Below are 22251 nucleotides of genomic sequence, written 5' to 3' on the forward strand. Positions count from 1 at the left end.
TTCCCAGAGAGAGTGATTGGCATTGGAGTGGGCTGCCCAGGGAGGTGGTGGAGGCACCATCCCTGGAGGTGTTCATGAAAAGCCTGGATGAGGCACTTAGTGCCATGGTCTAGTTGACTGGCTAGGGCTGGGTGATAGGTTGGCCTGGATGATCTTGGAGGTCTCTTCCAACCTGCTTGATTCTATGGTTCTATGGTAGTCAGACTGCTCACTGGTAACACCCTTCCCTTGGGCCAGCTGCACTCAGAACAGGACCTGGATATGTGTGAACTACAGCTGGAATGAACAGAAAAGGTGTTTTGAATTTCTCCATCCACATTCCTCAGAAACAGTTTATCATGCGGATCCACAAATGTGCCAGCATGACCACTGCAGCCCAGGTCTCTCACATACTCCACACCTCATATGCCGTTGGTGACTTAGGGCAGGTGGCTGAGAAAATACTGCCAGTCTCCGCTGTTAATGTCAGAAATCATGTCCCACCAAAAATAATCTGAGAATACAAGCACTTTATGAATTCTGCTTGCCAGTGGGGTTTCAAACTCCTTGTGCATCACATATGATGGCAGAAATAACATTTCTAGCTACATTTCTGCAGTATAGCCACAGTGACATTTAAAAATCACCAAACACATTAACGACTGCATTTGGAGTCCAGTGATTTCACTCTCTGCTCCACCCAAGAAACTGGAACATTACTATTTGCAGTCATGAGTATTCTTAGCTAAGTTGCCATGGAACAAAGCCTGGTTAATCCTAATGGACTGATTCAGGAACAACCTTCCTTTCTAATCTCATTGCCTAATTCTTTATCACCCCCATTAGGCTAGTATTTATCCAAGATGTAAGAGCTGCAAGATTCTCAAGGAGTCCTCATTTCTCTGTATGGAGTGGTAGCAGCACAGCCCTCTTACCGAGAATAATAAGGATGTTTTTGTTTCTCTTTGAAGCAGGCAGAACAAATAATTTTTCCTTCCAGAAGCAGATGAAATCTCCACTGAATTTTACTTGAATTCATATCATTCAGTACACATAAATTCATGTTCCTTTGAGCCTTGGAAATTACAAATATCCAGTCAGTGACACCTTCTCATTTGCCAGCCAAATGAAAGCTTCAGAGAAAGTGTATATAATAAGACAGATGGGTTGTTAAAAGAAGTTATTGTTTCTTTTGTTTTCCTGATGCCAGCTTCACAGCCACCTTGCTGCTGTCACCTGAGCACGAGCTTGACCTCTTCTATTTACTGATAGCAATACATAACATATCATTTCAAATACCTCACAACCCTCCCTTCTGGGAGTAGTTGCTACTAAGCAAGAACTGGTATTTGTGCCAGCTCCCCAGTGAATGCAGGTAGCCCAGCAGGGACCTCTGATAAGTGGCCCCACGCTGCAAACAAGTTCATGGGGCAAAAGCTTGTGCTATGTCCAGTGGCTCAGTTCCTCGAGGCTGTGAGATACAAGTGTACTGTGAGACTCTCACAATAGCTAGCTCGTGTATCATGACACAGCTCTCCAGAGCAGGTTCGACAGCAAGAGGTGAACTCTTCATGGGTTTTGTGAGAATTAAGATTGCAGAAATCAAACCATGGCCAGGTAGTGGAAAGGAGATACCGGGGAAAAGAATGCCGCTCATGTCTGCTATTTTCCTCACACAGAAACACAGACACAAAGACCTTCTTGAACAAATCCCTGGGAAAAAAAAACCACGCAAGCTTCCTGCACACACCACTAAGCTTGCAGTGAATTAAAGCCACAGAAATATTTTTTCTTAAAAGACATAAAACTCTAAGGTCACCACAGACACCACCACCACTCCGTTGCCTGCCAGAGATTATGGTGAACGACACAACTTAAAGCACCTCCTCACTGGAATAAATACAAGAAAGATATTAAAACCAGGCCTGACAATAGTGGTACTCAAAGTGAGCGAGTGTTTTGATGAAACAGATGGGAACTGTAATTAACTGTGGCATTTTCTCCTGTAAAGCACAAAGTTTTAACTCAATTAGCTGGCCTTTTTTTTTTTCCTTTCCTTTCTTTCTTTTATTTTGTTTTTAATTTAAACAAACCTACTTGCATCTAATCAGTTTATATATTAAAAAAAAAAAACATAACCAGTTTTAAGAAATCTGCATAAGATACAGCCCAGCACAGCAGCCCTCAGAGGCTTCAGTGCCTGCATTTCTCATTGCTAGGCAGCTCCAGCCCCAGCAGCCACTTCCTGGCCAGGGAGGTGAGGGTCTGCAGCACCCAGCTGCCTTTGCACCCTGGGAGCCCTGCCCTGTACTGAGATCCTCTCTGTTTGTTTACACTAAGTGTGAAGAATGCATCCTGCAGCTGCTGCAAAACAATGTGAACTATGCTGTGCAAGCCAACGGCACTCATTTAATTTTCTGTCTTCTCTATCAGCAAAACTGGAATCTTCACATCAGCTGTTTGGACGTAGACGCAACAACATAAACCAAAGCAGATAAATCAGTCCAGTTCTGCTGTAAATGCATAGGTATTTGAATTCTGCCTTGTTGCTCCAGAAACGCAACGGAGGCTATGCCAGCAGTCCCGCCTAAGATCATTTATCACACTGATTTTGTCAGTTTATTTTCCAGCAGAAGATTATTGCTCAAAAGTAGCATTTGCTTCCAAGCAGTGTGGCCATCTTTGGTCACCTCTTTCAGCACAATTGAAACAGCCCTATGGCTTCGGCTAGGTTTCTTTAATGGGAAGCTGAATTTCAGAGGATTTCCCTCATTGACAGATTTGAAAGTCTTGACTTCTTTCTCCTGATGTTATGTTCAACACCTGAGTGCAGACATCTACTAAGGAAGCATGAAATTAAGGGAATTAAGGAATTCTGATTGATTTGTGCTGCAAACAAAACAGGAAGGTTTCAGATTCCCATGGTCAAGCAGTATGTTTGTGTTTCCCCTTATTTCAATGACATTATAACCATGTCAAGGCCAAGCTGGTCATTTGATTTCTCCAGCTTCATCACTGCCTGTTGTAATGAGTACACTGAGAAAAATGCTGGAGTCAGCCCAGGCCACAGCGTGTCAATGTAAAATGATGAAGGACAGAAGTTTCAGAGCTTGTTTGTATTCTGTATCTGTAAACAGATTTTGCCTCAAGTAGTGTAAGGCTTCACTCGGGCAATATTCCCAAGGATTTCAAAGGGATATTTGACTGTAGATGAGGAGGCTGCATCTGAAGAGAGTGCCTCAAAGCACAGTTGCTGTCTTGTTGCTCATCAACAGCCAAAAGAGCAGAGTCAATGCTGGAAGTGGGAGCATCCTAAACCAGGGTAAGGCAGGCCGGCAGCAACATCGCCTTGCAGGCAGATCTCCTGTGGCATTGCCAGCCATGCCTGCATTCAGATTTTCACATTTCCTGCTTGGAGGCTGCCTCCTCTCTGCCCAGACTTCAGGATGTTTAATCTGCATCTAAATTTGTCTTCTCACATGAAACTTTTCCATCTCAATAGTTCTCTCTGGTGCATTTCTCTGTGACTGTGGATCATTCACCACCCTCCACATGTGAGCTTTGGGCAAGAAGCTGTGCTGCAGTCTTCTGCAAATGCAGTAAAGGGCCAGGTGAAAATGCTCTATGAGCAGGACTTGTAGAGAGTGCTTGTGGCCCTGCTTTAACCTCTGTCAGCTTCTGATGGTCAACAGGTCTGAGATTTTAAACCTCAACAGATGAAAGATGTTGAGGTGCTGGAACATGTCCAGAGAAGGGCAACGAAGCTGGTGAGGGGCCTGGAACACAAACCCTATGAGGAGAGGTTGAGGGAGCTGGGCCTGTTTAGCCTGGAGAAGAGGAGGCTCAGGGGTGATCTTATTACTGTCTACAACTACCTGAAGGGGCATCGTAGCCAGGTGGGGGGTGGCCTCTTCTCCCAGGTAACCAGCTATAGAACAAGGGGACACAGTCTCAAGTTGTGCCGGGGTAGGTATAGGCTGGATATTAGGAAGAAGTTCTTCCCAGAGTGATTTGCCATTGGAATGGGCTGCGCAGGGAGGTGGTGGAGGCACCGTCCCTGGGGGTCTTCAGGAAAAGCCTGGATGAGGCACTTAGTGCCATGGTCTAGTTGACTGGCTAGGGCTGGGTGCTAGGTTGGCCTGGATGATCTTGGAGGTCTCTTCCAACCTGGTTGATTCTATGATTCTATGAAGGCTGTCTCATCGCTGTGTGCACCCCCTGCTGTGGGCTGTACTTCAATCCTCTTTGCACTTGCAGAGCTTATCCCCAGCACGGGTGCCGTGCACAGCAGGACGGTGTTAGGTGCTTTCAAGTACAGCCTGGCCGACCAATGCCACCATGGGAAAGGGCAAGCCTGCCTGCCTCTGTAATTCCCTTAGAGATTTTTTTTTCTTATCAAGATGAGAGAAGTAGTGACCTAGGGGACAAAAGAATGATTTTTTTTTCTGAGATTACATAAATATTTTAAACATCCTTGTAAATAATGCACATGCTATGAGAATGGGGCAACTGCACAGCAGGGAGTGGTGTCAAAGAATATAAACAAGTGCTTTAAAACGGCGGACTCGGGGTACGGTGACGAGGAAATCAGTCTTAGGAGAGCCAAAAAAAACCCCTCAGCATAACAATACGAGAAGCCCAGAGTAATTTCTGAAGCTCTCGTCGGTGTCTTGCTACTCCTTACGTGTGTTTAACAGATGCAAAAACTACGCCTTAAGGCCGATCGACAATAAACTGCTCTGTGGCTCCCTCTGGTGGATAACTTCACCAAAACCGGGTTCAGGGAAGCAGCGGGCAGCGACAACAGAAAACAGCACTCGGTGAAGTATAAAATCGAGATATTTGTGACGGAATACTTGCCTTGAGCACAAAACAACAACGATGTTGTCACTCCCCACCCATCCGTCGTTTTATCTGTATCTTGGTGGATATTACAGCTCCTCTTAAAAGAACTTAAAGGAACAGTGAACTAAGTCAAGAGGCAAAGGACCCCACAGCCCCAGTGGGGTGAAAGAAGTGCAGAAGCCTGGCAAGGTGCAGGCAGCCGCAAGGCATCGGCCACTCTGCATCCTATATCCTGCATCCCACATCAGGCTGCACTGGCTGGGCACAGGCAGCGCCCAGACAGAGAAGCCCCACGTGGGGCACATCACCATCTAGAGGGCCCAACAATGCTCTACAATCCTGTCATTAGTACACGAGCGGAGCACTAGCTCTAGCAACGTCTGCAGTCTAGGAAGGGGCTGGCAGCTTCCTTGCTCCCTGCCAGACTTCCCAGCACAAAGTCATGCAGCCGACGTCCACACAAGCAGACTGATGGACTCAATTCCCAGACAAACGTTTTTGCAGCTACAGCAAAGGTACTGCCTATTCCAAGAAATGTCTTGCTGCTGAACCCTGAGCAAATTAAAACAATCTTGAAATAAAGAGACCAGAAAATTAGTCATAGAATGTTAGGGGTTGGAAAGCACCTTGAAAGATAATCTAGCTCAACTTCCAGAGCAGGATCACCTAGAGTAGGTCACACAGGAATGCATCCAGGCAGGTTTTGAGCATCTCCAGGGAAGGAATTCTGGCCGGCTTGTCCCAATGTTCTGTCACCCTCAGAGTGAAAAAGTTTTTCCTTATGTTCACATGGAACCTCCTGTGCTTCATCTTGCTCCCACCGACCCATGTCCTGTCATTGTACATCACCAAGGACAGCCTGGCTCTGCCCTCCTGACACTTGCCCTTCACATATTTATAAACATTAATGAGGTCACCCTCAGTCTCCTTGAAGCTAAAGAGCCCCATCTCCCTCAGCCTTTCCTCATAAGGGAGATGTTCCATTCCACTATCTTTGTGGCTCTGCACTGAACTCTCTCAAGCAGTTCCCTGAAGTTCTTGAACTGAAGGATCCAGAACTGGACACAGTATTCCAGATAAGGTCTCACCAGGGCAGAGGTGGAGAAGAACCTCTTTCAACCTTCTAGCCACAACCCTTCTAGCACACCCCAAGGTGCCATTGGCCTACTATGTCATTTCTATGACATGACAGAATAATGCACAAACAGCTAGGTCAGAGTATAAGATCACTGTAAATGTAATTGCATTCATGTAATGGATCAAAGACTTTATTTTTAAAATCTATATATTACAGGTCATAGAATCATAGAATCAACCAGGTTGGAAGAGACCTCCAAGATCATCCAGTCCAACCTAGCACCCAGCCCTAGCCAGTCAACTAAACCATGGCACTAAGTGCCTCATCCAGGCTTTTCTTCAACACCTCCAGAGACAGCAACTCCACCACCTCCCTGGGCAGCCCATTCCAATGCCAATCACTCTCTCTGGCAAGAACTTCCTCCTAACATCCAGTCTATACTTCCCCTGACACAACTTGAGACTGTGTCCCCTTGTTCTGTTGCTGGTTACCTGGGAGAAGAGGCCACCCCCCACCTGGCTACAATGTCCATTCAGGTAGTTGTAGACAGCAGTGAGGTCACCCCTGAGCCTCCTCTTCTCCAGGCTAAACACCCCCAGCTCCCTCAGCCTCTCCTCATAGGGTTTGTGTTCCAGGCCCCTCACCAGCTTTGTTGCCCTTCTCTGGACATGTTCCAGCACCTCAACATCTCTCTTGAATTGAGGGGCCCAGAACTGGACACAGCACTCAAGGTGTGGCCTGACCAGTGCTGAGCACAGGGGCAGAGTAACCTCCCTTGTCCTACTGGCCATTACAATTCACAGAGAACCCAGAATTCCTCTTGTGTCAATTCAAATGTACACCAGAGCTTGCAATGCGAATGTGCATTTCTGTGCTCATCTTCCCGAACACTTCACACTTCTGCAGCTGCAGCTAACACCACAGAGATTATCACAACCAAAAAGGGCACAAAAGTCTGTTTTGTTTCTAGCGCTGAAAATTGTTTCAGCTCTGAGATCCTCAGGAAGTCAGACGTGAGAGAAAGCTGTTACAAAATAATCTCTCACATCTGTGCGTGTGACACTAATAAAAGCCACATTGTATTTGCATGTAACGATCTCTGCCCAGAACTCATCTATCCCGCATGCACACCAGCAACACTTAGTCTGCTTAAGGGTTTCTTTGTGTCAACCCAACCTGCAAGCTAGCCACAACAATTCTTGTTTAGGGGAAGATAATGTTCCATACCGTCAATTATTTCTAATGCTGACTTTGAAATCGAGACGCTGGTTTAGAAACAGAGGATGAATAATAACAGACGGTAGGGCTGGGCACAGAACAGCATCTGAATACAAGAGGTGAAATAGCATTTCACAGTTCAAATGTTGGGTTTAATCTCCACAGAGATAATGAGTTTATGCAGTGAAATGCTTTACCTGGAAAGAATAGTATTTAACAATCTAATACACATTGCTCTGCCTCACAGTGGTGCAGAAATCATTTCATTTGACAGGGAGACCTGTAGCTCAGCTGGAACAAGTTCCAGGTTGCTCAGTGGCAGGATATTGGAAGGAACCTGAGGTGACATACGGTGAAGGACTCATTCAGACACGAATGATCAATACTGGTAAGCACCCAGCACCGCGTTAAGGTTATCCCACTACACAGTAGCAGTTCTTTTAACTGCACCTGATGCCCTTTGCAAGCGTTAACCCTTACATGAACTCTGACATCATCCTGACACATCTGAGCAATAAGCTTTGCTCAGCTCCCTTACCCTTCCTACCTACCAGCTCCTTGAATAATTCAAAGGCTGTTTTCTTGAAGTCTGTGGTCTGCAACCTGTCTACTGCTTTCCCCTTCAGGATACCACCCCCCACTATTCCATGGTCACACAGCCAACTCTGCAATTCGTTACAAAATTTCCAACCAGCTCTCCCGTGTCTGCAAACCCCAAAGGCCTATCTGGTACCTGTACCAGGAAGCTGCCCCTTACTCCTGCTAGAAAACTCCTAGATTGACTCGATCCTGTTATAGTCCCTTTCCATGAGATGCCAGAGGGATCAAGTGCCCCACAAGAGGCACCATTTGCAATACACAATTTCTCAAGATGTTTAGAGAAAGCTTTGTCTCCTTTTCCACTCTGGGAGCTCTGCAACAGATTCTTACAATGACATCACCCTAGTTGACATTTCTGATCATGACCAATATGTTCTTAAACCACCCTGAAGTATCACAGCATCATCAGGGTTGGAAGAGACCTCACAGATCATCAAGTCCAACCCTTTACCACAGAGCTCAAGGCTAGACCATGGCACCAAGTGCCACGTCCAATCCTGCCTTGAACAGCCCCAGGGACAGCGACTCCACCACCTCCCCGGGCAGCCCATTCCAGTGTCCAATGACTCTCTCAGTGGAGTACTTTCTCCTCACCTCAAGCCTAAATTTCCCTTGGCATAGCTTGAGGCTGTGTCCTCTCGTTCTGGTGCTGGCCACCTGAGAGAAGAGAGCAACCTCCTCCTGGCCACAACCACCCCTCAGGTAGTTGTAGACAGCAATAAGGTCACCCCTGAGCCTCCTCTTCTCCAGGCTAAACAACCCCAGCTCCCTCAGCCTCTCCTCGTAGGGCTGTGCTCAAGGCCTCTCCCCAGCCTCGTCGCCCTTCTCTGGACACGCTCAAGCATCTCAATGTCCCTCCTAAGCTGTGGGGCCCAGAACTGAACACAGTACTCAAGGTGTGGTCTAACCAGTGCAGAGTACAGGGGCAGAATGGCCTCCCTGCTCCTGCTGACCACACCACTCCTGATGCAGGCCAGGATGCCATGCATCCAGTCTGTTCCTTCACTCACAAGGCAAAAGCATCCTCTCTTCATCTTCCCTTCCTGCCTTCTCAGCAAAGTGAGCTGTCCCACCACATCTGTTATTCCAACAGTGTGACTAAGTTATTCCAGCTCTGTAACCACACTCAGCTCTACTTCCTCCAGCTTGCTGGCCAACCTGCAAGCATTTTCGTGTATACATACACTTGAGATGTAAGCCTCCCTTCACCATTTTACTCTTCCAGAGAAGTCTCCTCATAAAACTCTCGTTAGGTTTACAAGCCTTATGGCAAAGATACTGCTCTTTCCCTGTGTTGTCAAATGGAGTCCATTTCTCCCCATGTGCTAGTTTGAAGCAGGCTAGAATGTTTTGGTGAAAGAGAAACTAGATCATAGGCTATGAAAGGAAAACAATGGTGATGTCTGCTTCCCTCAGAGTCATGCTGAGAAGAATGTAAACATTAGATAACACTTTCGCCATTTTGTCTTCACTCTGCTTTGGGCTTCTGACTGAGCTGCATCTCCCTAACCTCATCTGCCACTCACCTTTGCTTCTTAACCTCTTGGCTGAACCTCCATTCTTCCTTAGGACTGGGGTAAGGTTGAGAGGGGCAGGGGGAAGGTGCAGGGGTGGTTGAGAGCCCCTCCTGGGGACTCAGGTTTCTGGGAGGGGAGTTGTGTTTCTGTATTACCTTTTACCTTGCATATTTCTGTCTATAACTGTATATACTGTAAATATGTGCTTGTATATTGTGCTAGCTGTAAATATAAGCTTCATTCATATTCCCAGAGCCTGGCTGAGTCTAGTGAGGTACTTCTAAAGTGTTGGGGGGGCGGGGTACACCCAAACCACCACACCCCAACAGCTCTCAATCCTCACAGTGTCCCTGACTCATAAAAGCCAAATTCCTTCATCTCTCACTAGGTGTCCTTGAGTCTTAAACAGGGTTTCATGATCATAAAAGTCAAATCCTTCTCTACAACAACAGCTTCACATTTTGGTTTTGGCCCACATAAATCTGTCCATGCCTTTGCAAGTCTTTGCTCTTCGCTGGCAGGAACAAGACCATGACTGGGCTCTTCATTTCATTGTCATTTTATGAAAGTGCCTTTTGTTGTTGTTTTCAGCCTGGTTCCTATCATTTATTGCTTTATAGGTGAGAATGTAGGGTCTATCCTTAAGGAATTACCAGAACACTTTAGTGCCTGTGAACATTTGACTATTCCTAATTAGAAGTAAATAGCATGGAGGCTGTGACTGATAAAAGTGCCCTAGTTTGGGGACTATAGGGTTCAAAATGCTCTAGGGACTAGGGATTTGTTATTCAATCCCATAATTCTGCTATGTCTTTATAAACTCACGGCAAGGCCAGCTCGCTCTCCTTTCCTCCTCCTCCAGCCCTGTGTCAGGTGGGAGCTGCTTTTATGTGGACAAACACGTAAGGAGTAGGCCTGGTTTTGGAAGAGGCTTGTGCTTAGGCCTGTGGATGGCAGAGGCACCGGGGGTGGGGAAGCATTGGAGCACTGGGCATTAGAGATGTAGTTTTGAGTTAGGGGAAAAATTCAAGGGGGTTGCTATGGATCTTATATCTGCTTTGTAATTTCTGTCTGTATCTCTCCAAATATAATTCAGTTTTCTCTCCAATTCATTTGACAGCTTAATTTCTGTCATTTTCTTATAAAAACCATGACACAAAGTCAGAATGTCAGGTACCCATGAAAAGTATCTTTATTCTTAATACAAGGATTTCATTTTCCCTTTAGGTTTACAGGATTTATTTTTACTTTCAAAAGTCAGGAGCCTTCATCTAGGAATGGAAAATACTTAAAGAGGGGGCTGCTTTTCCTCAATATGCTTTGAGCTCTACAGCTGCACATGAAGGGAAAATACAGGATAAAATTAAATGCTGAGCGTACAAAGAGAAAGAACTAATTTTTTTCTGTTGCAGCACTTAAGGCAACCACCAGGAATAAATGCTGCTTCTCCACCGAGTTTTGCTGAAAACTCTGGAGTTTGAGGCTTTGAGTTTCAGAAGGCTGAGGAGTCAATATTAAGATAAATATTCTAAGATGGGAAAAGTAAGAAACAAAAATGTTCTTGCACGCTTAGACTTCAGGAAAAGTAATTATTTAACCAGAACTTAGTTAATCGAAAGCTTCTTCAGAACACATTGCAACAGCAGCCTTGTAGGAAAACAGTTCCAACTTCTTCCTCTCTCCTTTTAAAAACACATAAATATGAGTACAGTGGTGATTACAATGTCAACAGTGCACTCGTGTTAGTAAGGTATGAGTGAGATGTTCTATATTACTTGTGGAATATCCCAGTAAGAGAAACCATGACTTTCCTGAAAGCTCAGTGCAGAATCTAAATAAATCAGATGATTGGGTGTGGAAGAATGATAAAGTCTGTATCATTCATTCACTGGTTTGCTAGTTGGTATAAAAATCCAATGCATAAACAGATTTGTTCTCTTGGCTTTGCGGCACTGGCTATGTTTGCTGTTCATTCACTCCTCTCCAACTCCTCCACACTAAATACTAACCTTGTCTGATCAGATAACATGTGAGATCTTGCTGGTTTTCTGCCCTGGGAAAGAAAGGGTGGTGTTCACCCCTTCTGGACTACCTTTTTAATCTGGGGTGGAAGAATGGATTTCTGTATTATTTCTACATTGTATACAATTGTAAATACATGTAAATATATTTATATATATATGCTTGTAAATTTATCTTGCTGTAAAATGCAGCTTTATCTTTCTTCCAAGCCATCTGAGCTGATCTGGTAAATTTTAATTTGGGGGGTGATTTCCTAAACCAACCATATCACTAAATAGTCATGATAAAAAAACTCTCTAAATTATAAAACCATGAACACATTGGTAAATCTTCAATAATTGTATTTCCTATAAGATTTTTCTGCCTCCAAATTTCACAAGGTTAAGCATACAAAGAGAAGGTAAAGAAATGTAAGTATATCCAACCTCCTACATCCAAGCCCAAGATCGTTTCTAAGCATGTTGAAATAAATCTAAAATTACAAAAATCCTTAGAAATTCCAAGCTTAATTGTACTCATCTCTGTGACTTATTCTTTTCCTGTCCTACTCCAACTAGTAGGACAGGAAAATATGCTAGTTCTGGATGGGCTTCTCACATTTTTTTAATTCTGAAGTAATTACTTCATGGCTGCATGCATCACCTAAGAACCACTCCATACCCTGTATAGATTGCAATACTGAATTTGGAAACATTTTTTTGTCTCCAACATCGCTCAGAACAGGCAACAAATAGCCTTCAGGGCCAGGGGTGGGAGGGAAGAGAGACAGTTGTGATCTTTACATCTAATATCTATAATCTCATTTTTCTCAGGCCACAGCAGACTGCCTGGTTCAAAAGGGAAAGAGCTGCAGTTATCTAAGTAAACTCTCTTTGTGCTTGCTCCACTTACTATCTCCTGACCTGATCGTGTTGTTTTCCAAGCAAGCCATCTCCAGTGAAAACATGAAGTTAGAACTACACAGTACTGACCCCAAAGGCCCCCTGTGCTAAAGAACAGGAACAAATGTGATAGTAACACATGACACTGAGGGCTTTGATGAAATGCCCCATCAGCATCATACACTACCATTTCTCAAAACTGCAGCCCTCTATATTTGCTTCATAGTCTAATGTATGAAATTAATTTCTTAACAATTCCAACTGAAGTTATTCAGAGTGTCCAAGGACTAAATTGCAGTGCTAGGCATATTCCAAGAAAATTCTTTCACTAGCAAATCTTGGAAGTGCTACACTTGCATTTCTTTCTTATGTCAAAAGAGTACACCCAAAAGAGAATACTCAAGAATATTCAACCTTCTCCTCAACATCTGTAAGTCATCTGGAGGGAAAACAATAAGCCCTCAATCAGATGTGTCTGTTGCTGTATTTAAGTTCCACAGAGAAACTTGCTAAATCAGTTCAGATTCAGCAAATGTTCCCTTCACATCTTAAGGATCTAAACCTAGCATTGTGTAAGGGAAGGATGAAAGAACATTTAGTCTGGATAAAAAAAATACACACCAGAAACATTCTTCAACTTCCACAAGGCTTTAACAAAACTCTGTACAAGGAACTGGAAAAGTCCTCATCTTATCTAAATTTAAAGAGATAGAATGCTCTAACAAGGGGACTTGCAAGGTTCATCTGCAAGAGTTTAAAAGTACACTTTGGCAGCTGTAAATCATGATTAAAGAATCAAGTAGATAGCAAAAGGAGCCATGTAGAGAAACAGAATCAAGCTTTGGTGATACATGCCCAGGAATCAGAGAATTCAACTGGTACAGAGCATTGAGAATCATGTATCTCTCAGAAGTAAGCTGTAAAGATGACGTTGCTTGCAATAGAAAAAAATGCTTTCTCAATTCCTTCCTTTTATTCAAACAGCATAAACCATCTTCTTAGCCAAATGACTGTGCCAAAAGTGATGAAATGATAGAAGGGGAAAAAGGCAGCTTTTACACAAAGCAAAACTACACTAGCAGGACTTTAATAATGAAATGTTGTCTTTTAGATTTAGCTAAAATCTAGTACAGGTCTTGCATTCTAGACTGGACTCCATGAAAGGAAATGAAGAGCGCTGGACTTTGGGGCATAGGGTGGTTTTGGTACTGCATGAGAGGACCCTGCAAGAAAGCTTGCTCTTAACAGGCAGCACTGAAGTCATCTAAGTGTAGAGCTTTAAATACTCTTTCCCCTTCATTCTAGAAATCCTCTTGAAACACGGGAGACATCAGAGGCTTCAAAGAAATTAGTCTGAAGCCCTTCTGTAGAAGCTTACATCTGGAGATGTTTTATTTTTGTTTACCTTATACCATCACCTTTATATTCTAAGTCAGTATTTACAACACTGACTTAAGTCTAGGCACAATTTGGCCTAGTTCTTTCTACTACCTTCACTTTAAATCTGTACTACTGCTGTATTATGAAGTACTTACGGCTTCTGAACAGTTAAAACATAAGTAGCACAAAAGCAAGTATGCTAAATGCAGGTGCACACATTCCTGTTTCACATGATTTTCCTCATTTTACCACTGACATGTTTTTCTGAAGCAGATGGGAAATTCAGAGTAACTTTGTTTTCACAGGCCTAAGAGTGGAAATTTGAAGTATTCAGAGTGAAACTCCGTAATTTTACATCTCCTGTTGCCAAAAGATACTTAAAAGACACTATGTATAATGTCACTGTTCTTGACCAGGAAGGGAAAAGAAAAAAAAAAGGCCAGTGCCAGGTTGGGTTTCTTTTTATTGTTAAAAGCTTAAAGTATAACATTTCACCAAATACAAGAAATTTAGGGGGGTTTTGACATTACAAACATCCGAATCATCAAGAGAAAGTGTTGAGCTATACATAGTCTGATGTTAATTCATCAGTTGAAGGTATATTAGTACATGCTTAAAACATGGCCAAAATACAGAGTCACAAAATAAGTACCTTGATGCTTCTAAGTTTGAGACAAGTCAGAGAATTGAGTGCAATAAATTTCAAGCAAATGACTATACACTCAATGACAACCTCAGGGCAGAATTTTTCCAGGAGGATTGGTAGTTTCTCATGCTTGGCTCCTTCACATCGAATTTGGTGAGAACTTTGAGAATTTCATAAAAACATTTTGAAAAAGACAACATTTAACAAATGTGAAAAAACAAGTTCAGTCTTCACAGGAATATATGAATTGCCTGCCACTCCAGTCCTTAATTGCCTGTATGCTTTACAAATCTTTAAAAAACTAATCTGTATCCATTTTGGTTTCAAAAACACAGTACAGCTGAAAAATAAAATGACTCTACTGATGGGGAATACAAAGACATGAACATGTATTGAAAATGACTTCTGAAAGTGAGTCACTTCAGCAATACAGCTATAAGACAAGTTAAACAGTACAATAAACCATGCATCTTCTGACTTGTCAGATCAGCTAAACTACTCGGTTAACATACAGCAACACTTTTGAACACATCTGTAAATTCAACTTTCCTAGCACAAAGGGAAAAATAAAAACAACAGATTAAATTTGTTCTTCAAGTGGTTCAATGCTGTCCAAGTGTTTTTTAGGTGCATCATCACTATGACGGCTTTGGCAATGGGTTAAATGTTTCTTAAAGCCTCGGGGGAAATTCGATTCAAAATTACAACGTGGACACTTCAACAAACTTTGACCATGTGCAGCAACGTGGTTTTTAAGAAGAGATTCCAGGAGAAAAGCTTTGCCACAAATTTTACATTTGTAAGGGCTTTGAACATTATGCTTGTTAACTAAATGGTGCAAGACAGCACCTTTCTTCATCGCACGGCAGCAGCAGATCTTGCAGTAATACTTTCCCTTGCCACGCTTCATGTACTTCGCTATTTCTTCCTCGGAGATGAAAGCCTCTTTCTCCTCAGTAAACTGCAGCACACACGGTGGCTGCGTGGGAGTAGCTGCATCTATTTTGCTCTCTTTGATGTAATCGGATGACTCCATATCATATTGTTCTTGGTCACTGTTGGATTCTTGTTCCTTTATCTCCATTGAGTCCATCTCTGGTTTTCCACACTCACTGCTATTAAGTTCAGAATCTGAGTTTTCCTGGTTTTCCTTCTTGGGTTTCTTTTTGGGGCATGAGTAGAATATGTCTTCTGGTGATTCTTTGGCCAATATTGATTGTTCATCCTGCGAAAATAAATCATCCAGTGGTTTCTGATCATCTAAACTGTGAGAAAGAAAGTCACTCTCTCCAGACTCACTAGGTGTCTGGGGCTCAGAGGAAAAACCTGGAGCAGACCTGTGAGGTTCGGAAAACAGGATGCTCCTCTGGATTTCAGTAGGTACAGTAGTTTCAGTGTGTCTCTGGATATCAGAGGATAAAGCAGCAACAGGCTTCTGCATCTCAGAAAAGATAGTATGTTTGTGGACATCAGGTGACACAGCAGATTTCTGGGAGTCAGTAAAAACAGCTTGTTTTGGGGTCTCAGGAGAAATAGGAGTAGGTTTCTGGGACTCGGTAAAGAAGCCATGTTTCTGAGTTTCAGGAGAAGCAGATTTGTGAGGCTCTGGAAAGGAAGTATGCTCCTGAACTTCAGGGGAAATGGAAGCAAGTTTCTGGACTTCAGAAAACAGAGTGTGCTTCTGAGTTTCAGAAGAAACAAGAGCTGATTTCTGGGCTTCAGAACACAAGGCATGTTTCTGGCTTTCAGTAGAAACAGAAGTAGACACCTGACTCTGGGGCTCAGAAAAGACAGCACGTTTCTGGATATCGGCAGGAAGAGAGGGATTAGATTTACGAGACTCTGGGAACAGAGCTCTTTTCCGAGGTTCGGGGAAATGAGCCCGTTTCTGAACCTCAGACAAAGCAGCTGAGGGGGATTTCTGAGTTTCAGAAAAATACACAGGTTTCCGGGACTCAGAGAGTTTCCAAGATTCAGGAGATATCGAAGCACCAGGCTTACGGACCTCAGGAAAGAAAGAAGGCTTCCAAGAGTCAGAGGAAACTGTGTGACTAGACTTTCGAAGCTCAGGAGAAACAGGGGGAGAATGCTTCCAAGTGTCAGGGGACAGAACGGGTTTCCAGCCTTCGGGGTAAACAGATGAGATGGGTTTCCATGGCTCAGAGGAAACAAGAGTAGACTTCTGAGATTCAGAAAAGGATGTAGACTTCCATGAGTCAGAAGCAAACCTCCTAGGCTCTGGTGACACAACAGGCCTTCGGGCCTCGGGGGCAGATCGCCGTGATTCTATAGACACTGACATGGCAGGCTTTGCAGCCCAGGGAGACACAGTGGAAGACTTCTGCACCTCATGAGGTGTAGATCTCCAGGGTTCAGGGGAAACAGTCGGATCAGGTCTCCATGACTCTGGTGAAACTGCAGGAGCAGGCCTCCGGGCTTCAGGAGAAGTAGTAGAAGCAGGCTTACGCATTTGAGAAGGAAGTCTCCGGGACTCGGGAGACCCAGCTGGGGCATACCGTCGGGGCTCAGGAGACACTGCTGGAGTGGGTTTCTTTGGCTCTGGTGACACAGCTGGGGAGTATCGTCGAGGCTCTGGAGACACAGCGGGAGAATGGCGACGGGGCTCTGGTGATACAGCAGGGGAATGCCGACGGGGCTCCGGAGACATTGCTGGGGAATGCCGACGGGGTTCTGGAGACATTGCTGGGGAATGCCGACGGGGCTCTGGAGACACTGCTGGGGCTGACTTCTGTGGGTCAGGGGACACAGTTGGGGCTGACTTCTGTGAGTCAGGGGACACAGTGGGGGCTGACTTCTGTGAGTCAGGGGACACGGCTGGGGCTGACTTCTGTGGGTCTGGGGACACAGTCAAGGCTGACTTCTGCGAGTCAGGGGACACAGCTGGGGCTGACTTCTGTGGGTCTGGGGACACAGCAGGAGATGGCTTCTGTAGGCTGGGGGACACAGCAGGAGACGGCTTCTGTGGGTCAGGAGACACAGCAGGTGACTGCTTCTCTGAGTCTGAGGATGCAGCTGAGGATACCTTCTCTGGATCTGGAGATGTGGCAAGGGCTGACTTTTCTGAATCTGGGGACATGGCCTGGGCTGACTTCTCTAGCTCTGTGGAAGTCACCTGAACTGATTTCTGGGGCTCTGGAGATACTGAAGATTTCTGAAAGTTGGGAGAAACAACAGGTTCAGATTTGGGGAGCTCAGGAGAAAGGGTGGGTTTGTGCGTCTCAGGGGAAAGGGAAGATTTCTGTGGCTCTGATGTGACACTTTTTTTGGAGGGATCTGAATCTCCTTCTACCTGTCCTTTCCGCCCCTCATTCCACTTCTCGGGTGTTGCATGCTGTGCTGTGATGTGATAATATACATTGCAATACATCTTGCTGGTAAAGAAACATTTATGACAATGAAACAGCTTTGCACTTTTTTGATAAAATATAAGTTTACCCAAACCAGCAGCATCCATTTCATCACAATACTCTGGATGTATGGTACCCATATGAATTTGTGTATTTTCATAGTCCGTTCCTCTGAAGCTACAGTGATCACATTCTAGGCGCTCTGTGGCTTTACGTAGTATCTGCAACACATCCATTTTTCTACAGCCAGCAACAGTTTTCACAGCACTGCACCTTTTGAAGAGCAAGTTTCAGTTCCTGGAAAAAAAAAAAAAGGGAAAAAAAATTTCTGTATAGTTAGCTGTCAATGTTAATTTCGGCTCGTTGGCATTTATAGATAACTGTGTGTGCTTTCCCTCAGTCCTTCATAAAGAAATTGAGGTATAAGTGTCTCCAGCTTCTGCAAGTCATTTTACTTAAGTAGAACTTGAAAAACAATGCTTATATTTAACAAAAGGTCTTCTACCTATATAAAAACACCTATGCTCAAATGATAATAACAGAACACAGACGATGAAGAGCTAAGTATACATTTTATTTGATAAATGTGGCTTGTTTTCTCAGTTGCCTTTTCTTCACAGATTTGAAGTACTTGTGTCACTGTCCTGGTGTAACACAGCCTGCTCTCACAAGCACGCTCCATCCCAAAAGAAAAAGATCATGTGGGAAAGTAATGCAAAAAGCCCTGGGTTGGGATCGGGACTTTAATAAGATGGTTACAATGTGCCACGTACCTCAGCCTGTTTCGCAGGAAAGCACAGCAAAAGCAGCATCAGTAACAAAATGACTCCCCAAACACACAGACTCCAAGTCTGCAACCAGCCAAGAAGAAAAGACCAGCACCCTAAAACCAGAAACCAGCAGCAGCAACCAGAAACAGGAAGCCTCTCATGATATAATCTGAACTACAAGCCTCATGATACCTTATTTTGGCCAGCACTTTCATTTTAAAACTGGTGTGACAGCAGCATGGTATTGGATACACATCTGCAGATTCCATTCGTTAAACCCATGACAGTTACACATGTAAAGTGAAAAGTACTCTGAAATGGTGGCTTTGATAAAGTAATTTCAAAATTATGTCTTCATCATAACATTTCAAAGTAAATTAGCTGGCTTTGACAAAATCAAAAAAGTTTCCAAAAAGAAAGCAGCGGCCTAAAGCCTACACCCTGTTCTTGTCTGTTAAGTATTGTTTTCCTTCCAATAATTACATGAAAAACAGAAGCTGCTGCTCATGACAACTTTATCCACTCTGAAAAGATAGTTTTCAATTCCATTATTTCATCTGCTTCCCTACTAACAACAAAAACAGTATTTAAAAAATAACAGCAGTAACTTTCTTCTGTTTGGTGCAGTTGACAACCCTCTGTATTTGAAATGTTGTTTACCTCACCCTAAGGAGAAAGGTGGAAATTTATCAAGATTATTGTTATTAGAAGACCTAAAAACAAAACAAAAAAAAACTCAAACAAAAAAAACCCAAACAAACCATCAACTGCAAAATTAAAATAAAACCAAAACAAAACCAAAGAAACAAAACCATCCCACCAAAACAACAACAGAAGTCAACAACCCAGAAATGCAACATCTGAAACGCAAATAACTTTTAATGATTTGGCTAGATTCCACTATTTCCAAGAGAATTTACCCAGAGTAACTACTACTAAAAGCAGAAAGCCTATTCTGTCCACATTCTAGAAGTCATTTTCATATAAATGTAGGAAGGGTCTATAGTGAAAAGGAATATTTAGATATTTATGTGAAATGCACAGGCCTTTTTCTAGTAGGTTCAAATTAAACAGATTTTACATTATTATAATGTTAAGCTCTGAGCCTAATAGTGAGTGCCTTGTAAGGCACACTGCTTCGAAGCACATGAAGTTTCGGTGTCATTTTATCATTAATATTCCTGTCTAAATGTATATTAGAGCACCAATTAACCTAAAAATATGCATCCCAAGCAAGTCTTCTTAATTTGTTGCTAAAGCATTTTCGCCCTGGTTTCTTATGGAAATGAGGCTTACACAAACGTGCTGCCCTACAGTCAATGCCAATCAAACTGGACAAAGGGATACTGCTTCGTTTTAAATTTCTACAAGTTTCATGAGTAGAGGACTAAAGAAATTACTCCACTGAGGTTAAGGCTGAATATTTCACTTAACAGTTACTGGATCAGTTTAGCCTGTATATGAAATGGTCATATGCAAATGTATATGAATGGGCAGTATGCAAATAGTATTAAACCTGCAGAATAAGCAGCATCTGATTCAGCCTGTCAGTAGGGGAAAAGTGAAGGAATTAAAATAGAATCACAGAATCATAGAATCAACCAGGTTGGAAGAGACCTCCAAGATCATCCAGTCCAACCTATCACTCAGCCCTATCCAGTCAAGTAGACCATGGTACTGAGTGCCTCATCCAGTTTTTTCTTGAAGACCTCAAGGGACGGTGCCTCCACAATACTAGAGTGGTGAGATGCTATACGTTTGAGGCAGGGAAAGAATGAATCAGCTGTGCTGATAAAAGATGACATGGATACAGAGGAAAAAAAGCAAAAGGAAAACCAAACCCCAAACAAGCAAAATACAAACACACACACACAAAAAAAAAAAAGGCTGAGGAGTAGAGGGCACAAATCCCTACAAAATAAAGGTTCACTCAGCTGCTCACAGAACAACTTCTTTTTGTGCATTGCTTTCCATTAGCCACAGGAACAGGTAGATTTCCAATAAGGAAGCAAGGCAGGACCACAGACAGAGCTTTAAGAGAGATCATACTACAAATCTATGAGACAAATGAACGGCATCCAACCACAGGCTATGTACTGTGATCATTTGAGCCTATAAATGCTTTTAGGAAGAAATAATTGTGTTGCTTTACAAATATGAAGTGGAATGATCTTTGGGGTATAAGTTGTAGTTTCCCAGCATTGTTAGTAGCCATATTAAAGACGTCCCCAAATGCTGTCCGTGTTGACAACAAAACACTTCCCAATATCTTATAATAAAATCTGTATTCCTGTAAAAGACCAAAACAAAACAGAAAGATAGTAGTAGTGCTCAGTGGTTTGTATCTGCAATAGCAAACAATCTGTCAGTTGGAAAAAAAACACAAAGCAAGCCACAGCTTAACACTCCAGAAAAAAGACCTCAAAGTCTTTCCAAATTAGGGTCTATTTTTCAGTTAATGAATTTGGGGCAATGGTTGTTGTTCTAGGCCTGATAGGCCCAAAGTAGGCTTATACATGTCCTGGCTTACCCAGACATGTTTTTCTGCTCTTCCTCCTTCTGTTATGGGGAGAAGCAATCAAAGGAAAGAAGACAAAAGAACCTGGAGCCACTAAGTCTAAGGACTCTGGCCTGCCCAGACTTGTTCCCATCCTGTGGTAAACAAGGTACACACACTTAGCTTGTGCCTGCCTTGCACAAGGCCTATGCTTTTCCCACACTCAGGTAAAGCAAGCCTATGGCTTTGCCTAATATGGCCAGGCATGGTTAACTGCCATTCTGATTAGCTGTTCTGTGTCCAAAGGCCCATTAGTCTTGGCCCACATTGATATAGAAAGAGACAAGCAGGTAGTGCTCTGCCATTGTATTCATGCCTGCTCTTACTGCTTACTGCCTTACTGTTTGCCTGGAAACTCCACTGTTGTGAGTTTACCAGGAAGAGACTCTAAATGTCTCCATGCGATCAGCCTGCATAGCCAGCGTGACATCGTGCTAAGACTGCACACTGCAAGGCATCCTGCCTACATCTGAAAATCACCTTCCCAGATGGGAAGTCTTGGAAATATACAGATCATCCAGAGAAGCCAGGAGACAAGGTCAGAGAGATTATGTCTCCTTTCCCCAGAAGCCTGGTAAGAATCAACTCTCAGCGCGCGACAAGACAGAGTTCCCTGAAAGCATTTGGGCACTGTCCGGACTGTGGCTAGCCCCCACAAGTTGGGTAATAATAATTTTGTGAGTAAATACTTAAAGTCTCTTTGTAATTCTCCATTGCCTTCTGCCATAAGCAAAAAAGAGCTCCTTGGGTCCATCCAGTGGACAAGTGGCATACTGACTGCAAGTGGTATCTGGCTGCAAGAACATTCTCTTCCAGTTCAATTAATGTTTATATATTTTGCTGGTTATTACTGTAAAATTATTCCATGTAGTTATTATCAGTAACATATTTCCATGATCATGCAAAGAACCGATTATTGTTGTAAAATCAGTGGTCAGGGGTGGCAAGAGTTCTAAATATGAAAATTAATAAACAATATTAATTTGGGAAAAAATATAATATTGCATTAATTTCCCCTACATAACAATGGTAAGAAAGGAAGACTTCAATTTTAAAGTCAAAAATGCTGAACTGATCATGAGCTAGAGAAAAATATTTTCTTTTCAACAAATCACAGCAGAACTTGGGGCAATAAGGAGATGCTTCACTAATCACATATTCAGAACCAAAAGGGAATAAGTAATTTCTAAAACTGGTGTAATCCTGAATTCGACATTTTCTTTTCTCTAGGAACAAAAGAAGGCTTTTCAAAAATGAATTTATCATAGCTTATAACAAAGCTTACCAGAGAGTCCCTTCTACACTCTTCCAAACCTCCCTGCTTTTGACATTTCACTCGACTGTTGGCCTTTTTGCAGTTTTGTCTTATGCACTCTTCTCAATTACACTT

General features: G+C 43.2%; 1 protein-coding gene across 2 annotated transcripts in view; it reads right to left on the minus strand.

Annotated features, from left to right (window-relative positions):
• Positions 1-22251, minus strand: part of LOC135175489 (septin-10-like) — a 111962-nt gene that overhangs the window by 84398 nt on the left and 5313 nt on the right. The window contains exon 2 of one of the 2 annotated variants that reach the window (XM_064143674.1): positions 17623-17831. In XM_064143674.1, coding sequence (XP_063999744.1) covers positions 17623-17770 — 148 coding nt within the window. In that variant the 5' untranslated portion in view covers positions 17771-17831. Of the gene's footprint in view, positions 1-13965; positions 17832-22251 lie in introns of those variants that run through there. The other variant, XM_064143671.1, reaches the window with a different exon arrangement.

The sequence above is a fragment of the Pogoniulus pusillus genome, chromosome 5 (assembly GCF_015220805.1).
Source record: "Pogoniulus pusillus isolate bPogPus1 chromosome 5, bPogPus1.pri, whole genome shotgun sequence".
Taxonomy (NCBI): domain Eukaryota; kingdom Metazoa; phylum Chordata; class Aves; order Piciformes; family Lybiidae; genus Pogoniulus; species Pogoniulus pusillus.